The 15,686-nt window shown below is 42.5% G+C and overlaps 1 protein-coding gene across 1 annotated transcript; it reads right to left on the bottom strand.

The window, feature by feature from the left end:
• Positions 1-4,727: 4,727 nt before the first annotated feature.
• On the bottom strand, positions 4,728-13,517 carry LOC118234163 (suppressor of cytokine signaling 6-like). Its single transcript, XM_035430551.1, has 3 exons — positions 13,164-13,517; positions 11,756-11,808; positions 4,728-10,624 (listed from the first exon to the last, which is right to left on the bottom strand). The coding sequence occupies exon 3, from the start codon at positions 10,481-10,483 to the stop codon at positions 8,894-8,896; it is 1,590 nt and encodes a 529-aa protein (XP_035286442.1). The 5' UTR covers positions 10,484-10,624; positions 11,756-11,808; positions 13,164-13,517; the 3' UTR covers positions 4,728-8,893.
• Between the last annotated feature and the right edge of the window lie 2,169 nt (positions 13,518-15,686).

Below are 15,686 nucleotides of genomic sequence, written 5' to 3'. Positions count from 1 at the left end.
CTTTGCTGATTTATACAGGCAGATGGGACTGGTTCAGCAAAATCTTCAGTGTTACAGTTATTCAAAGATTGCCCCAAGAATAATTCAAAGCTGAAACCCGGTAAGAAACCAGGACATTCGCTTAGCCTCTGCACCACACTGGCACAGATTTCTAGTTTTGAAAAGTATTTCTGGGGTTTTGAAGGTGAGGGATCCTGTTCCGTTTAAATATTTATCCCCAAGGAACTGCTTTTATGTTATAAACGTTTTTTTCCCCCCCAAAGCTTCTTTGAAGCATGTCTTACCCTCCCACCAAATTTAACGAGACAGAAAGGGTTATGCAGATCGACACACTTTTTTTCTTCTTCTGTATACCTGTTTCTCTTCCCGAATTGCTGACATTTTATTAATGATTTCTGCTGCCGGGTGAGACAAGGGAGCTCATTTAACATACATTCCCATGGATGAGCGTGAATCTCAAATCGAGAACACGCCATACCCCCCCCCCCCCCACCCAACCCCCACCCTCCCCCCCCCCCCACCCCCCCCCCATCCCCCCAACGCACCAGATGTTAAAAAGGCCTCAAATGTTTGGACTGAATATAACACGGTAAGAGAATAATCTTCCTGAATTCTTATATTCCTGTCAAGGCAAATACATTTATACTGTTGGTTTTGTTGAGTCGGGGAGAATGGGCGCATAATTATCCCCTTGTGAGCGGGGGGCTGCTGACAGCTGTAGGAAAGCATACCGCCGCTCCCCGTACGTTCCAAGGCACTGCTAATCAGGGCCACCGTGTTTGAGGCAGGGGTGAGAGCCCAACTTCAGCGAGACACTGTGACATCATAGCTGGGAACACACTGCAGCTAATAGATTCACAAACAAAGTCACAGGGCACTTCCATTCCAGTGTTTTATAAAACTGGAGAGGGGGGGGGGGGGGTGCGGGGGTGGTGTGGGAGTTGGGCTGGAAAAGAGGAGGAGAGAGAAGAGAGAAGAGGGAGGGAGGGAGGGAGGGAGCCTTGCAGTGTCAGACGAAACTGGCGACGGCTAATCACAGCTTCTTAATTGCGGAGAGACCCGACTGGACCTCCTGCGATATGCCCTGTATTTGAAGAGCCTGTTCGCACTTTTTAAAAAACAATGAGCAAATGTAGTCCATATACCGCCGCCCATTTAATCTGAATATTTGCATAAAATTGCTTTACAAATGGAAAGGTGCACAAACGAGCATGGAAGTGTAAAAGATGAGGCTGCTTTGTGTGCACAGAAAGCCCTGTGATGCCATGCAGTCAGTTATACGTACAGTAAATGTATTAAAACAAGGGTGGGAATCGCATTGGTGAAGGGTAAAAATTGGTAAAAAAGGGGCCCCACGATTGCAGATCCATGATTTCTGCTTGTCTACTATGACCCCTTCCCTATATTCCATTTTAATAACAGTCTTTCAAATTATCAGATCATCATCAGAATAACGATAATTACAATTTGCACCTAATGTACACGTTTTACAATTCTTTACATGTGCTCCAGAGAGTGTGTGCACATTGTCATGCGTAGATGAATTTTTACACATCAGGGATCTATTTTTTTCTCATTTGATGCTTCTGTTATTTTATCTGTTTTAATAATTCATTGCTTTCTTGCATGTATTTGGACCAGTCACAACAGCGAGCTTCTTTCAAGGATCATCTTTGTAGGCTTGAATCTGTTCCTAGAACAGAGGTGCCGGACTTGGTGCAAAATGCAGGATGACGTATAGCGACGTAAACGGGTGGGAGGTGTTGTTTGGGCATTGGCCCAGAGAACTGGCCCAGAGCCCACAATATCTCACATTCCCGAAGACTTATACATCCTGTGATACCGTTAGACGATTTTTATAGATTTAAGGTCAATAAATCATCTCTGCTGTTTCTTTATAGTTCAGCCTTAACTTCAAGTTAGAGAAAGTATCACTTTCAAATCTATGCCTTTAAATAATTTTTTCCCCATTCAGCTCACTGGGAATAAGAAAATGTTAGTCACACAAACTTCAGCGTGTCATATAAAAGACAGCTGTTGTTCTGCAGGAACATAAAAAGTCTGTGTCAACTCGAAAGCCGAAAAAGATCGTTAGCTGGCGACGACCGTCTCCGCTGACCGTGCGCTGTACCCAAGCGCGGCCCCGCGAGAGCACAGATGGCGGAGACTGAATCGCGAGTCTCGTAAAGCCGTCCACTAAACAGGGCCGTGATATATCTGCCCTTCTCCTCTCAACGAGCGCAGGACGCACCGCAATCCCAAATTTCACATTCAGCCGCTAATGTAGCCGCCGGTGACACGGCGCTATCCCTGACAGCCGGGCCAGTCGATGCGCACGCACACACGCCCAGTTTAACTTCAGACGACAGCACGAAATCAATTCACACTTAACATAGCATAGGGGACCGATTTGACCGAGAATGTACATCGCAGGTGTGCGTGCATATTGAATGCGTATTGGAAAACAAAGACGCGTCATTGACAGTACCCTAAGCGGGTGATGCCTTTGAAACCTGCAAATTGTGGATTTAATGTTTTTTTTTTTTCTTCTGCTAGCCCAATAATGTACGCTGTGAATGTGTGACATTGTGTGTGCGAGTGTGTTGCGTGTGTATAAAATAATCGGTATTCAGTTCATAAGAAACATGGTAAAATAAGATACAGCTAAAAGAGGAAAACATTCCTAGCCAGCAGTCACATTTCATTTCTGTGTACAAGAAGGGGAGGTCCGTACCCTAAATAGTGGCTTGTGAGGCGCCAGCCAGTTGGAAAAACTGTGCAGTGCTGTAGATTCCTTCTGGCAAGGCCTGCCGTGAGCTTGAGACTTCCCCCTTCCCTAAACTGCAGTGGATGTCGGGTACACCAGTAATGACTCATTCCGAACCTGCCATCTGCACTCAGCTCTCTTACTCACTGAAAAGATGCGGGTGGACGAAGGCTTCGGTTTTCTCAGACAGGAAGTGTGAAGATCGAAATTCTGCACTGAAGAGACACTTGCGCACTAGCAGAAGAGTGACGTAGCAACAGCCCTTGGGCTGCAACTGTGTAAGACCAGCACAGGGCGATAGACAGACTCCATTTTTTTTTGACAACTGACTACGAGTATTCAGCACTGAGGCAGACAACCCTGGTCCTGGTGCACCAGTGATGTTTCTGGTTTCTGTTCCATCTGAACCTGATCGTAGTTAAGAGTCGGAGTGTCTGTGTGTTCAGAGCCTGAATGGGGAAGCACTGAGCCTGTTCCTGGATATCTACCGCCCTTTAGGTTTTCACTCCAACCCTAACAAAGCGCACTCCATTCAACAGCTAGAGATTTCACTGAGCTGCTAATTAATAGAATCAGGTGTGCCAAAATTAGGGTCGAAATGAAAACCTACAGGATGGTAGATCTCCAGGAACAGGGTTGGTTACCACTGCACTAAGCATATTGTCACCTAAGAATTAATTATATCCATCCAATTATAGAGTTATGGGCTTAGATGGAGCACAAACCAGAAACACCCGATGGCACTCCAGCACCAGGTTTGCCCACCCCTGATCTAGAGGCTGCTAATGTAGCAGTAACCAGAGCAACGGAGCCTGGCTTAAGCACACTTTACTTCCGCAGGATGCAGAAAATTGTGTAGTCACGGCAGACTCCTGGATATGGTCGACTAACGGCATAGCCCAAACTCAAACCAGGCACGTCTAGGTAATGGGGCTCAGTTGAGGCCTTGTGGTGAGTTTCTACAGACTCAGCTACTCGGAGCTCCGTTGAAGGGCTTTCAAATGGAGAGGCCTGGAGGCCATGTACACAGTGATTGCACTTTAATTCAAAATGAAGTTAAAAAAAAAAATTATTCAACAGTTTATCTCAAGTGAGTCTGAATGAGCTGTTGATCGTTCATTTTTATTTGATGCCTCTGCAATTAATTTGCTTGTGAAATGTATTCACACAAACAAAAATAAAGCTGTTTATTCAGCGCATTTCTGTTAATATCTCCCCCTTGGACAAATTTGGGGTAACAGTCTCAAGTAAGATTAATTAGTCGTTCACTTAATCGGTCCAGGCCTCATTAAATAACTAAATACTACAAGCTCAATGTTTTTCCAAATGTGTTTATGAGGCTTGAAAGAACATAAATTATTCAAAGGAACACCTTCACCTGTATCCTTCCATTGTAACACTCTTGTGGTTCCAACATTAGAGAGAGCCACAGAATCAGTTTGTCTTCTAAAAGAGTCAAGAAGCAATAGCCATTTTTTTAAATGTGTAACTAAGCAACTATTTGGAATTTTATTGGTCCTCAAGGGACATTTCAGACAGCACATCTATGTGCAGATACCCTTGCAGACATCAGGCTGTAGAGATGAAATTCCAAATTCAACCAAACTTTCTAAAAAGAGAACCTTTACTGACAAGACTGGCTTTGAAATGGGTTTCATAAGGCTGGGCAAAAGAGGCTAACAAATGTCAAATCTGTTTGGCCATCTTATTTGTGTGAGCTTTTGGGGTTGCACCAGACAAGCTCAGCAGGTTGGAATAGTTGGGTCAGGTGAGGCACACTTGTCAATGGCTTTAAGATAGTTGTTTTTTTTTTGCTACTTTAAACTGTACCAATTCAAAAAGACCAAATATTCCACAAAAGTTTATTTTTGCTTCCTGGTATTATCATGCATCAGAGGATCAGTTTTAAAAGTTAAGCATCATGTAGAAATCCAAAATTGAGATAAACCTGCACCAAGAATTTGTGAATAAGTCTTTTATTTACAATTTGTATCAGTCGATACAACTTTTTAAACTGTATTCAAAAATGTGCAAAAAAAAATAAAATAAAATAAAAATAAAAATCAGTAAATATTCTTTCCAGAAAAAAAGAACAAAAAAAGCAAAAGGGACATTGGAAAATGACACTTTTGTATTCCCAACATACTTTATAATTGGCTAAAATGTAAACTGGAACAGCCTGCAATTCTATCTAGAATTTACTTAATGGCCTGGTAGCCATCGTTCTGTCTGAAATGTTCCACAAAATGACGCACAGCTATATTTGATTCTCCCAAAACTACAGCCAAAGGTGTTTTATGTACATTAGAAACTGACATTCTATTTTCTCATTTTAGTAAAGAAAAAGGCCATTATAATAAAATAATAGAGCAGCACTAATGTGAGAAAATAAAGATTTAAATTGTACCAAATTGTTCATGAAAGAATTCAGAAACGAGGGAGACGTTGCTGAATTAAATGTAAACTTTCATTTTCACTCACAGCATGGTCAACCTAAATTAAAAAAATAATTCAAAATAAAAACATAACAGGTGAAGCTTGTCAAGTGCTCAACAGTAATAACGTAATGTTTCGGCAATTCCAACAAGCCACAGTCTGACATCAGTCATCATGTACAAGGCAAACAGCAAATCACTGAAACAAAATGCACTCAAATCCCTGGCTACCGAAGTATTTGGAAGATCACAGCAGAAAACAAAAAAAATTAATTTCACTTCAGTGTTCATCCAATTCAGTTTGTGTACATCTAATATTGTAGCTAATATGGGATTAAAGAAACCGCCAGAACACGGTACTAAAATTAAAATTTTAAACAGAACTTCACATTTGTTTTTGCTTTCATTCAGCACTGCCTTTCTGTACATTTGTTTCATTTCCATTTTGTGGCAACACAAGTAGCATTTAGGCTAGCTAATGTTCGTTTATCACGCATTCAATGAGCCACATTATCCAAGCACACGTTCAACCACTACATTACTCCAATTCAGAGGTCAACTTAATTACCTCACAATTACATGTCAGATAACTAACACACACAGGCAACCCATAATGCACTACACAAAACCAATGCATCTACCCCACGGATATGCAGGCAAGATTCCCATCAGTCCTCACCAACAAATACTGTCATGCTGCCTGTTGATGTCTTGATTCTAAACACTCCTTCCCAAAACAGGTACTCACGCCCATAACCCAATGATGAAACAAAACTTTACATGCAAAGAGAAGCCAAAAAACTATAATGAACCTCCAACTGCTCGTCTTGAACATTCAAGCTCACCATGTGTTCAATGCAAGCAAACACCAAACCCATTATAACCAACCTTCCCTACCTATTAACATTTCCCAAATACCTTCAATCAGTTGATTTTCATGAGGGAAAAAATACAGATGGGGATTTTTAAAAATTCCCTCACAAAGCATGTCCTTATGTCAACCAAACAGGCCAAATGCAAAGTTTCTCAAACTGCGATGTTACATAATAGCAAGATAGTGTTCAACCCATTTGTGAGCAAGACAACAAGGTCCATTGTTAAAAGTCCAAGAGTGAAGGAAAGTACAGAGCAAGATCCAACCCAAGCCCTGCAGTCTGCCCTTTAACCCCCCTCCCCCCCCTTCCGACTAAAAATAATGGCAATTACCAACACCCGTTTGGGCGAATAGGAGGTCCAGGAGCTCAGGAAAAAGCACTATTCTGTAGGGCTTAATGCAGGCGTGGGGGTGGGCAAGGTGACAATTTCAAAACTGCCACAACGGCCTGCCTTACTAAAAATTAAACTGCATGCAAAAGGCAGAAGCAAAATGAATCTTGAAGGCATTTTAATCTATATCAGCCGACATGTACAATACTAAAAATAAGGTAGAGTGAAATCCCTTGTTAAAACACATGTGCCTGTTTTCTTTCCCTTTACCCAGAGGTTAAAAAAGGTTCAAGAAGGAACCAATATCATCATAGATCAATGTCCCAGCACAGGACTCTATGCAGCTTGACCAACTATAAAAGCTACAGTAGAAAAAGCAGCCCAACTCGCTTAATCATGTCAGAGATTCAAAGACAGAAAGGGCAACAAAAAACAAATGGATTCCACTGAGAAATGTGTGAATACTGAGAACCCATGCCGCCGTTATCAAAGAATGTCATGTCTTTACGAAAGAGAGCCCGAACAAAAACTAGGTCTAATGCATGAGACGCGCTCAGGAAATTAATATATGAAGAGGGACAGAGCAGCTGAAATTAAAATAGGCAGGCAACTCTGAAGGCGCATGGGGCCAGTTTGTGTCTGCACTGGTGTTATGGAGCGTGCCATTTATAGGCCAGGAGACGGCAGGGAAATCAAAGAGGTGGTTAACAGAAATAAGCCTGCGTTCATATTCTCCTAATACGAGTACCTGGACATGACACATAAATACAACCTTTATTTTAACCTCGATCCCTCCCCCCCTCCTCTCCCCTTCCCCCCACAAGCCCACAAACATAAACTTTGCTTTCCTGAATGGTTTCCTTCCCATTGAGGCAAATTTGAAAATTCAGATTTTAAATTGTTTTCCCCAATTAAAAATGTTTTTTTGTTTGTTTGATTTTTTTTTTTTTTTTTTTTTTTTGAGATTCCGGTTTCACAGAACAGCAACAAATTGAAAAAGTTGCAGCAACCACAGTTCCCTTTGTTACTCAGACTGGGAGTACACACAAATACCCACTCAGCAATTTATTCCGTATGAGCTATATTGCAGCATTGCTAAAGCAGATTTAATTTAGTAATTAAAACTTAATATCATGCTAGTTTGCACAGGAGGAAAGGAGTCCTTGCAGACAATCAGCAAAAAGTGCTGCTTCAGGGGGATCTGTGTAATATTTTAAGCAATAAATCTAACACTATTGTAACATGAAAATGCTTAACAATTCCACTATTAATATTTTAAAAGAAATTAAATTCAAATAACTTTGAGTTTTAAAAAAACTATCTATAGTGCATATTCAATAAAACTTCAATTTTTCATCTCGCTAGAAATAAGCCAATGTGATGGTGTGATCTGAACAGGCATACAAGGGAAATGCTTTTCGACCAGCTAAATTATATTACAAAACACCCCTTCAAATTAATTGAAAATTACTATCCAAACTGCGAGGGTTGGAATTTACTTGATGACTTAAACTGTAACACGATTAAGTAAACCATTTTTAGTGCGCAAGAGTGATTGGACGTTGAGCTTCACGCATTAAGGCTAAGTGATTTATGCAGTACAAAAATGTGTGTGTTCTGCATTAAAAATCACACAACTGTGCCTTGTGTCAACTTTAAATGTACAAAAATCACTTTAAGAGCATCATTAGCACTGGATATAATTTAAACAGCATAGTGTTGACTGAACCCTTACAAAATATGGAGAGAGTACGCATCTGAAATATGAAGCAACTGCAGCATTTCAAAAATATATCTGACGGGGAAAAATATTTCAAAAGCTATTCTTAACACTTGGATTTATTTTATTTTATTTTTTGTGAAAACTGCTTTATGTATATCCTTCTAAGAAACTATTATTTTTAACAGTACGGCATGAACAAAGACGTCATGTTGGTCAACGAATGCAAACCCAGCCTTAGCAAACGATGACAACTTCAAACTGCTGGGCATCAATTATACCTGGCTGTGCAATTACAAATGCCCTTCAAGCTAAACATGGCATTCCTATGTGCTTTGGTTATTTGGAAAAAAAAACAATGGAACCAAAAAAAATAAAAATAAAAAACTGTAGCATCACTTTTTTATGGCTTATAGGTTCAATTAAGCATGATCCTCATAACCAAATTCAAAAGCTTAAAATCATCTTTCTACACATGCATGTAAATATCACAACAGTACTATTGTGCCCTTCAAATCCATTCCTGCTCATTAAGTGTGGGTCTGAGCAACAACTAATTTTAAGATCCTAGCTAGAAAAGGGAGATCCAGATACTACTAATACACAATTTATTGATGCAAAACAACAAAAAAAAATCAAAAATAAAACAAAAAAATAAAAAAATCATGGCACCAAACTTTGTATCCATGAATTCCACCGTCTTACTGACACCAGAAAGTGCAAGTGGCAACACCAGTCCCCTTATCAGCGTCCTGCTCGAGCGGTTCAGTAGTGCTTCTCCTGCAGGTAGTCTTTCATTTTGTTTGGCAAAGGCAGTTTCTGGATCAGGTCGATCCGCGTGTACTGTCGGATGACGAAGCGGCACAGGTACTGCAGGGAGCGCACTTGCATAAAACGCGAGACGGGGTTGGTCAGCCGCACCGGGTACGTGGCCGAGCCGGGGAGGCGGGACCGGGAGTAGCAGAACGCGCCGTTCTCCGAGTCCTTGATGGAGTGCTCGATGAGGTCCACGATGGACGTGTGGCCCTCCACGTCGGGCTGCTCGTAGAAGCTGAAGCGGCCGTTGGAGTGCTCGATGCGCGTGTGCAGCGTCTTGCCCTGCGAGCGGAAGCTCAGGCTGAGGAGGTAGCGGTCGTCCGAGCTGTCGCGCACCAGGAAGGAGCCGTCGGGCAGGTTGGCCAGCTTCTCCTCGGCCTCCCAGCGCGTGATGGGGCCCCAGTACCAGCCCTGCCGGGCCAGCTTCTTCAGCTCCACCGTCAGGCTGGTCACCACCATGGGCCCGCTGCTCCGGACCGCGTCGTACACCCTGCAGACGCCGGGGGCCGAGTTGGGGTCGAAGTTCAGGTGGTGGCGCACCCGCTCGGCCACCTGGGCGTCCGCCCCGCCGAACGCGTGGAAGCCCCGCTGGCCGTGGCCGGCGGGATGCGGCGGGAGGAGGGGCGAGAGGGGCGGGGCGTCCAGCCGGGAGCCCTGGAGGACCACGCCCGCCGAGCCGATCAGCAGCCCGTTCACGGACGGCTCCATGAAGATGTCCGGCGGCAAGCCCAGGTCCTGGTCCATCGCCCCCTCTACCACGGGCAGGGGCCCGCCCTCTGCGGGCGGAGTCACCTCCATGGGGGAGGAGCTGTCCACACAGAAAGGCTGCGACCCCTCCGCGGGGTAGAGCCCCTCCTCCAAAGGCATCGTGTACTGAATATAGTCCTGAGGGGTGAGTCCTAAGACTACAGGCACGTGTTCGTCGATGTCCAGGTGCAGGTCCCCGTTCTGGGGCTCGGCGCTCTTCAGCACGTCGGCAGAGTCCTGGAAGACCCTGTCCATCCGCAGGTCCTGGTACTCTTTCCGGACGCCGTTGAGGGCCGGGCTGGGCCCGGTCGAGCGTACCAACGCCTTCACCTTCACCTCCATCTTGATACAGGTCTCCTCCGAGTTGGCGGGTCGGAGGGGCCAGGGGGTGGGGCTATAGTGGTGGCTGCGGAGGGAGGTGGACCTCAGCGGCCGCTGGGCCTTGATGTCGTTGAGGCCGACGGGGGCGGAGGAGGACGAGAAGGTGTCGTCGTCCGCGCAGTCCACCGAAGGGGACCCGCCCTTGACTTTGGGCTTCTGCTTGGCGGACAGGCGCCTCTTCAGCGACCCCATGAGGCTCTCACTTTTGGAGCGGCCCTTGTGCCCGGGCTTCTCCTCTTCCTCGCTCAGGTCGCACCCCGCCAGGTCCTTGCTGTAGCACCCGCTGAAGAGGGAGTCATCTTTAGGGAAGTTGCAGCCCAGCGCCGGCTGCTGGACCCCAAACTCGCCGCCCTCCTCCTTGCCCTTCAGGTTGAGTGACTTCCGTATCGTCTTAAGGCTAATCTTCTTCATCCTGAAAGTCCCGCCCCCTCCCTCCCAACGAGGGAACGGGGGTGTGGCCTCACCTGCGATGTTCAGTGGAGCAGATCTTATCTGAAGCGTCCTTTCATGAGTTTACTCAGCGTTGTTATGCACATCCCAGGGCTGTCGTGCCTAAGAAATTTAACAAAGCGTTATTGTACTTTTTTTTTTTTAAATATATAAATAAAAAAACTCTCAAAAAAAGCTGCAGTCACTCAGCAGCAATCATTTCACATTAATTTTAATTTCTGAACTTTCTACCTGCCTTTATTCCCCAAAACAGAAATAAGGGAATAACTGAACAAAGTGACCACTCAAGAATACATCTTTGATGTGGTGGTCTGTGGACACATGATGTCAGCTGCAAGCCTCCAACTCTGTCTGCACGCTGAGCGTGCACTGTAACTGTTTTCTTTACCTTGATGTTTAATTAATGTGTCATTTACTATTCTGCACCTATACCCACTTTCTTGCAGCACTACTTCCTCTTTGAGTATCTTTCAACGAGGGTGTTCCAAGTCACTGCCTACGACAGAGTCTCGAAATTAATAAATAATTGTAATAATTTATGTACAATAAATCGTTGAGTAGATATGCAAAGGCACTATGCTAATCTGGCCAGCACTAGAATGAGAAACAGTTAAAAAGCTCTGGGGCAAGCCCATGTGTAATGAACACTTACTGCTGACAGGGCTAATAACCCGCAACATGTCATCAGAGATGACTGGGTAAATAAGCAGAGTCAACAGGGAGCACCCACATATAATAGGTTCCAATGTATTAGGAAAACAATATACAGTTTAATTATGAAATAAACCAACCATTACCTCCCTAACATCTCTGACTCAATTATTTTCGTGTGCACCCTTTTTGACTCCACGATTAAACATCCAGTCCATTTATTATACCTACACTGACATCAGCCCCAACTCCAACTAAAAGACAAACTAAAACATTTTCTAAGAAGTTCTGAATGTCTTAATTAGGAAAGATTTCAGACTTATAAAAACACCACAGTATTATTGATTTCAGTTCTAACTCCAAGCCCTCAATACAGTTCTTACAGGGGGTGGAGTATTCTCCATTAAGCCAAAAAGCATATACGAGTGATATCTTTAAAGAGAGCTGTGCTGAAAGGAGCGTGGGAAGGATGTATACAGCTATTAATAATGTAAACACATCTGTCTCTTCTCCGTAAGAGCATTTAACTGGTGATCAAAGTGAATTAACCAATATTCTCTGACAGCATACAACTTGGCTTACCAGAATTTGACACTTCGGTGTTCTGTTCTTCCATATGCCTTCCAGGCCCCCAACTGTGAATAAAAAATAAAGTTTCTCAATTTCTGAAAGTGCAATCAGTCTGCAGTAAAACCATTTAGGCAGCTCGTTTTAAACATTAATATCAGTGTACGCAACACTGTCGTATATGACTAATTATTCATTTTTATTCATTATTCATCACGCGTATTTATTTCAGAAAATAAAGTGTTTCATGAAAATTACCAGATGAGCAGCCAAAAACCACGGGGCAACGTTCTTGCCCCCCATTTTATTTTCTTTAAATCTCATAAAAGCCATAGTCGAGATAAGTGATAATAACAAGTACTGCAAATATATGAGTGAAATGCCACGCTAAATTGTTCTGTTCGTTCTTTAACGACAAGAATGCATAAAACAAACTGGCGGACATTACTTGGAAAACTGGAAGACTGTTGAGGAATGTTAAGAAATATGAAGATTTACGTTTAGCCAACTAGCTAACGAGCTACATACACTACGCTTTGTCTTGAATTCTCAGTGAGTCAACTGCACACAGAGGTGAATGAGCAAGTTAAGCCTAGCTTCTCTATAACAATCAATAGCCCATCGACCTAACCAAGAGTTTTAAAATCCCTGAATAAATCTCCACAAATACTCTCACTCTCAATTTTTATTTTTATTTTAATGCAACTACCAGCCTCAACTTAGCTAGCTAGTTACACATATGCTAGCTTGGGCCTAAGACTTGCTGCGAAGCCTATGCTTGAGATCAATTATTGAAAGTTAGCTAGCTAGCTAGCCAACGGCTAGATTGACACAAAGGACTGACAAAGGGGTTTTGTTAATCAAATCGCTCCTTCAATTGAAGTCTTTAGTAAGACATACAGTCGTTTGAATATTATTCTAATTAAACAAACCCGTGATAGGCATGACCAATAAATCACTAGCTACGTATTAAATCCACTTGGCTAACTAACAAGCAGTAAATTCAAGTTAGCAAGCTAGACTGCTAGCAAAGGCCTAGCTGGCTAAAGGAATCCCTCTAATTTTGCTACAACTTAGCTAACAGTGTCTGTGCTAGCCAACTACCTCACTCTTGACAATTTCACTTTATACATTTTTTTAACAATAAACGAAAGCAACAAGATTCCTGCTAATAACGCCAATATCGTTGCGTAGTAATAACGCTGCATAAGTACGCTGGCGCATTCTACTATGATAAATACGGGCTTCGGTTTTGTTAACACATACAGTTTAACTAGCTAGCAAGCTAATGTTAGCGAGTTAGCCAGGTGACAGTCATGGCCACATCTTTTGTAGCTAGCCAATGTTAGCTACCAGCAAGCCAAACTAAAAAAAAATCTTTCCTGACCATTTCCTTTATTGTTTTATTATTTTTCACACTTACCAGTGTTTTTCTCCAATTTGCACTGAGACCAGTCCGAAGTGATGTTTAACGGAGCTCTTACAAATAATGTCTGGTGAAGAACAGTTTAAAGTAGCAAGCTAGCTAACGTTACTTCATATATCTTCACCTTTGACTAAGGTCCGACTCGTCTAGCTAGCTTGCTAGCTAAATAAACAACCCAGCTTGTATGAATTGTGGCAAGAACCGACAATGACATCGAAAATGTCACAGCCTGCTTTGTTGTTAACTGGCCCGTCCAGATGTCTTCGAGGTACAGAATTATTTGCCTATTGCATCTCAAAACTTTTTGCCCCTTTTCCGTCGCTCTCTTCCTCTCTCCTTTGTTGCCTGTTGCATTATGGGAGAAGATCGAAGGGTGGAACAAATGTTTATTCCTACAACAGACATAGTGAAAATTGATCACCATAATAAAGCCCAGCTGCGTAAGTTTTATTTGGAGGTCTGTATTATTATTATTATTATTATTATTATTATTATTATTATTATTATTATTATTATTATTATTAATAATAATAATGTTCTTATTATTATTTGTGTTGTTAATAATAATAATAATAATAATTGTATTGCAGATGCTTTTATACCTAGAAGGACTTATAATAATAATAGTGTGTCTGTAATGCTAATTGGCTTTGTCCCTTCTGGAAAGAGTGGTTTAAGCAGCCCCTTGATACTTACTATGAGCCTTGAGATCCTGCCGCCATACCTGTCCTACTAGACCCTCAGCAGCCTGGCCTCAGGCCTGGCCATTCAACAGAGTTGGCCTTCCTTGCAGCCAGTGAGGAGCTGCACTCTGCAGAGGCAGCTTCTTCCTCCTCCATTCTGATCCTTCTCAAAATTCCTGCAGCAGACATGGTTGACCACCACCTCCTACTGTCTTCCCTGAAAACCCTGGGGAGCTGTGGTACAGCTCTAAATTGGCTTGCTTTCCACCTTCTCGGTTAAATGGGGGCAGCACAGTTTTGCGGCCTCATTACCTCTATACGAGTATCCTCCGAGTTCATTCCTTGGTCCTGTCCTTTTCTTTTTCTGTCTCTTGGCTCGGGCACCTGCATAGCCTTTCTCTCCCTCTGATGCACTGGTCTCGGCACACTTTTCAGCTTGGCCCCAAGACATCTCAAGCTGGATGGCAAACCTGAAGCTCAACTTGGCTAAAGCTGAGACGTAAAATATTTCTCAGCTAAATCCTCACCTCTGCTTGACCTTTCACTCACCCTGGAAATCATCCCAGTAATTATCTCTTCATTTGCTAGCAACCTTTGGTGTAGGAATCGACAACAAACTGCCCCCCTCTAGGAACATCACAACTGTAAGTCGGGAAAAGTTGCAGCATTAGAAGCATAAGTATTGAGAAGGTAAAATGTTAGAGCACAATAATTGGTTTAGCTTGCATAGAATGTCAACTCTTTCTTAAGAGCAGCATGCCTACATAATACTTGTCTACCTTGAAAGTCAATGACCTTTAAGTGCCATGTGAAAACTAAAAAATGTTTGAAAAAATGCATTGCACAGAGATATTGAGCCAATGAAATAGTCCTGAATTTACTACTGTTTACAACGATTTCTATACCATTTGCCTGAACCTTTATCAGCCAAAGGTTTGGGGAGAAATCCAGAATACACAAACTACTAACACTTGACATGACTTTTAGACTTGAGAATTGAGAAAAACACCTTTGTGTTTGTTTCTTTTTTTTATGGGCAATGCAAAAAAATAAAAAACAAATAAAGTGAAACTTTGGAACAGCAGTTTCTTTCGCATGGTGTTTGGCATAAATTCCCAGAACAATGAAAGTGCAGTCAACAGAGGGGGGTAAAATGCTCATGGCCCTACTTTGTCAAACACTGAGTGAAAACATGTTTTATGCTTGAAAAGCACACACAAGTGAAGGCGTAAATTATCTCATTGGCGCTTGTGTTTGTCTCTCGTTTGACGATTCCCCCCCGGCAGACACACCACAGTTCTGGAGCTCTCCTCTCCATTACAAAGTTTTTAACATGTTTGAGATGAATGCCAAAATTTACTTTTGCTCCAGAGAGCAAATTTCTAAACTTGAAACTGACCAAAGAATATGGAATGTAGAATGCAACTGGCAAAAGTATAAAAAAAGTTAAAATATGATAGTTTTCATGTACCTAAGTTGTATTATCATTCACGTTTCCCTAGAAGTATATATTCACAAAAAAAAATTGTAACAATAATTTCCTGAAAAATACATTCATCAAGCATGAAAAATCTTCCACATACATTTTTGTAGTGCTGCACAGGATTCATGGTTGACAGATTTGCAGCTCTGTGCATATGGCCATTTGGGAATAGTTTTTCACCTCTGACAGTGCCTATGCAGACTGGAAATATATGCTGTTATTATGGCATATAAATACATGCCGTGATTGGCATTAGCTTGATTGGGGGGGCATTAGTGTGATGGACATCTTTGTTGCAAGACAGGGCTTTTGTATCTTGTTAATTCCATTGCAAATTTTTTCTTCCCATCCATT

Source organism: Anguilla anguilla, chromosome 8, assembly GCF_013347855.1.
Source record: "Anguilla anguilla isolate fAngAng1 chromosome 8, fAngAng1.pri, whole genome shotgun sequence".
NCBI classification, from domain to species: Eukaryota; Metazoa; Chordata; class Actinopteri; order Anguilliformes; family Anguillidae; genus Anguilla; species Anguilla anguilla.
Note: the sequence above shows the minus strand (reverse complement) of the source record. Positions and strands in the feature narration are given on the sequence as shown.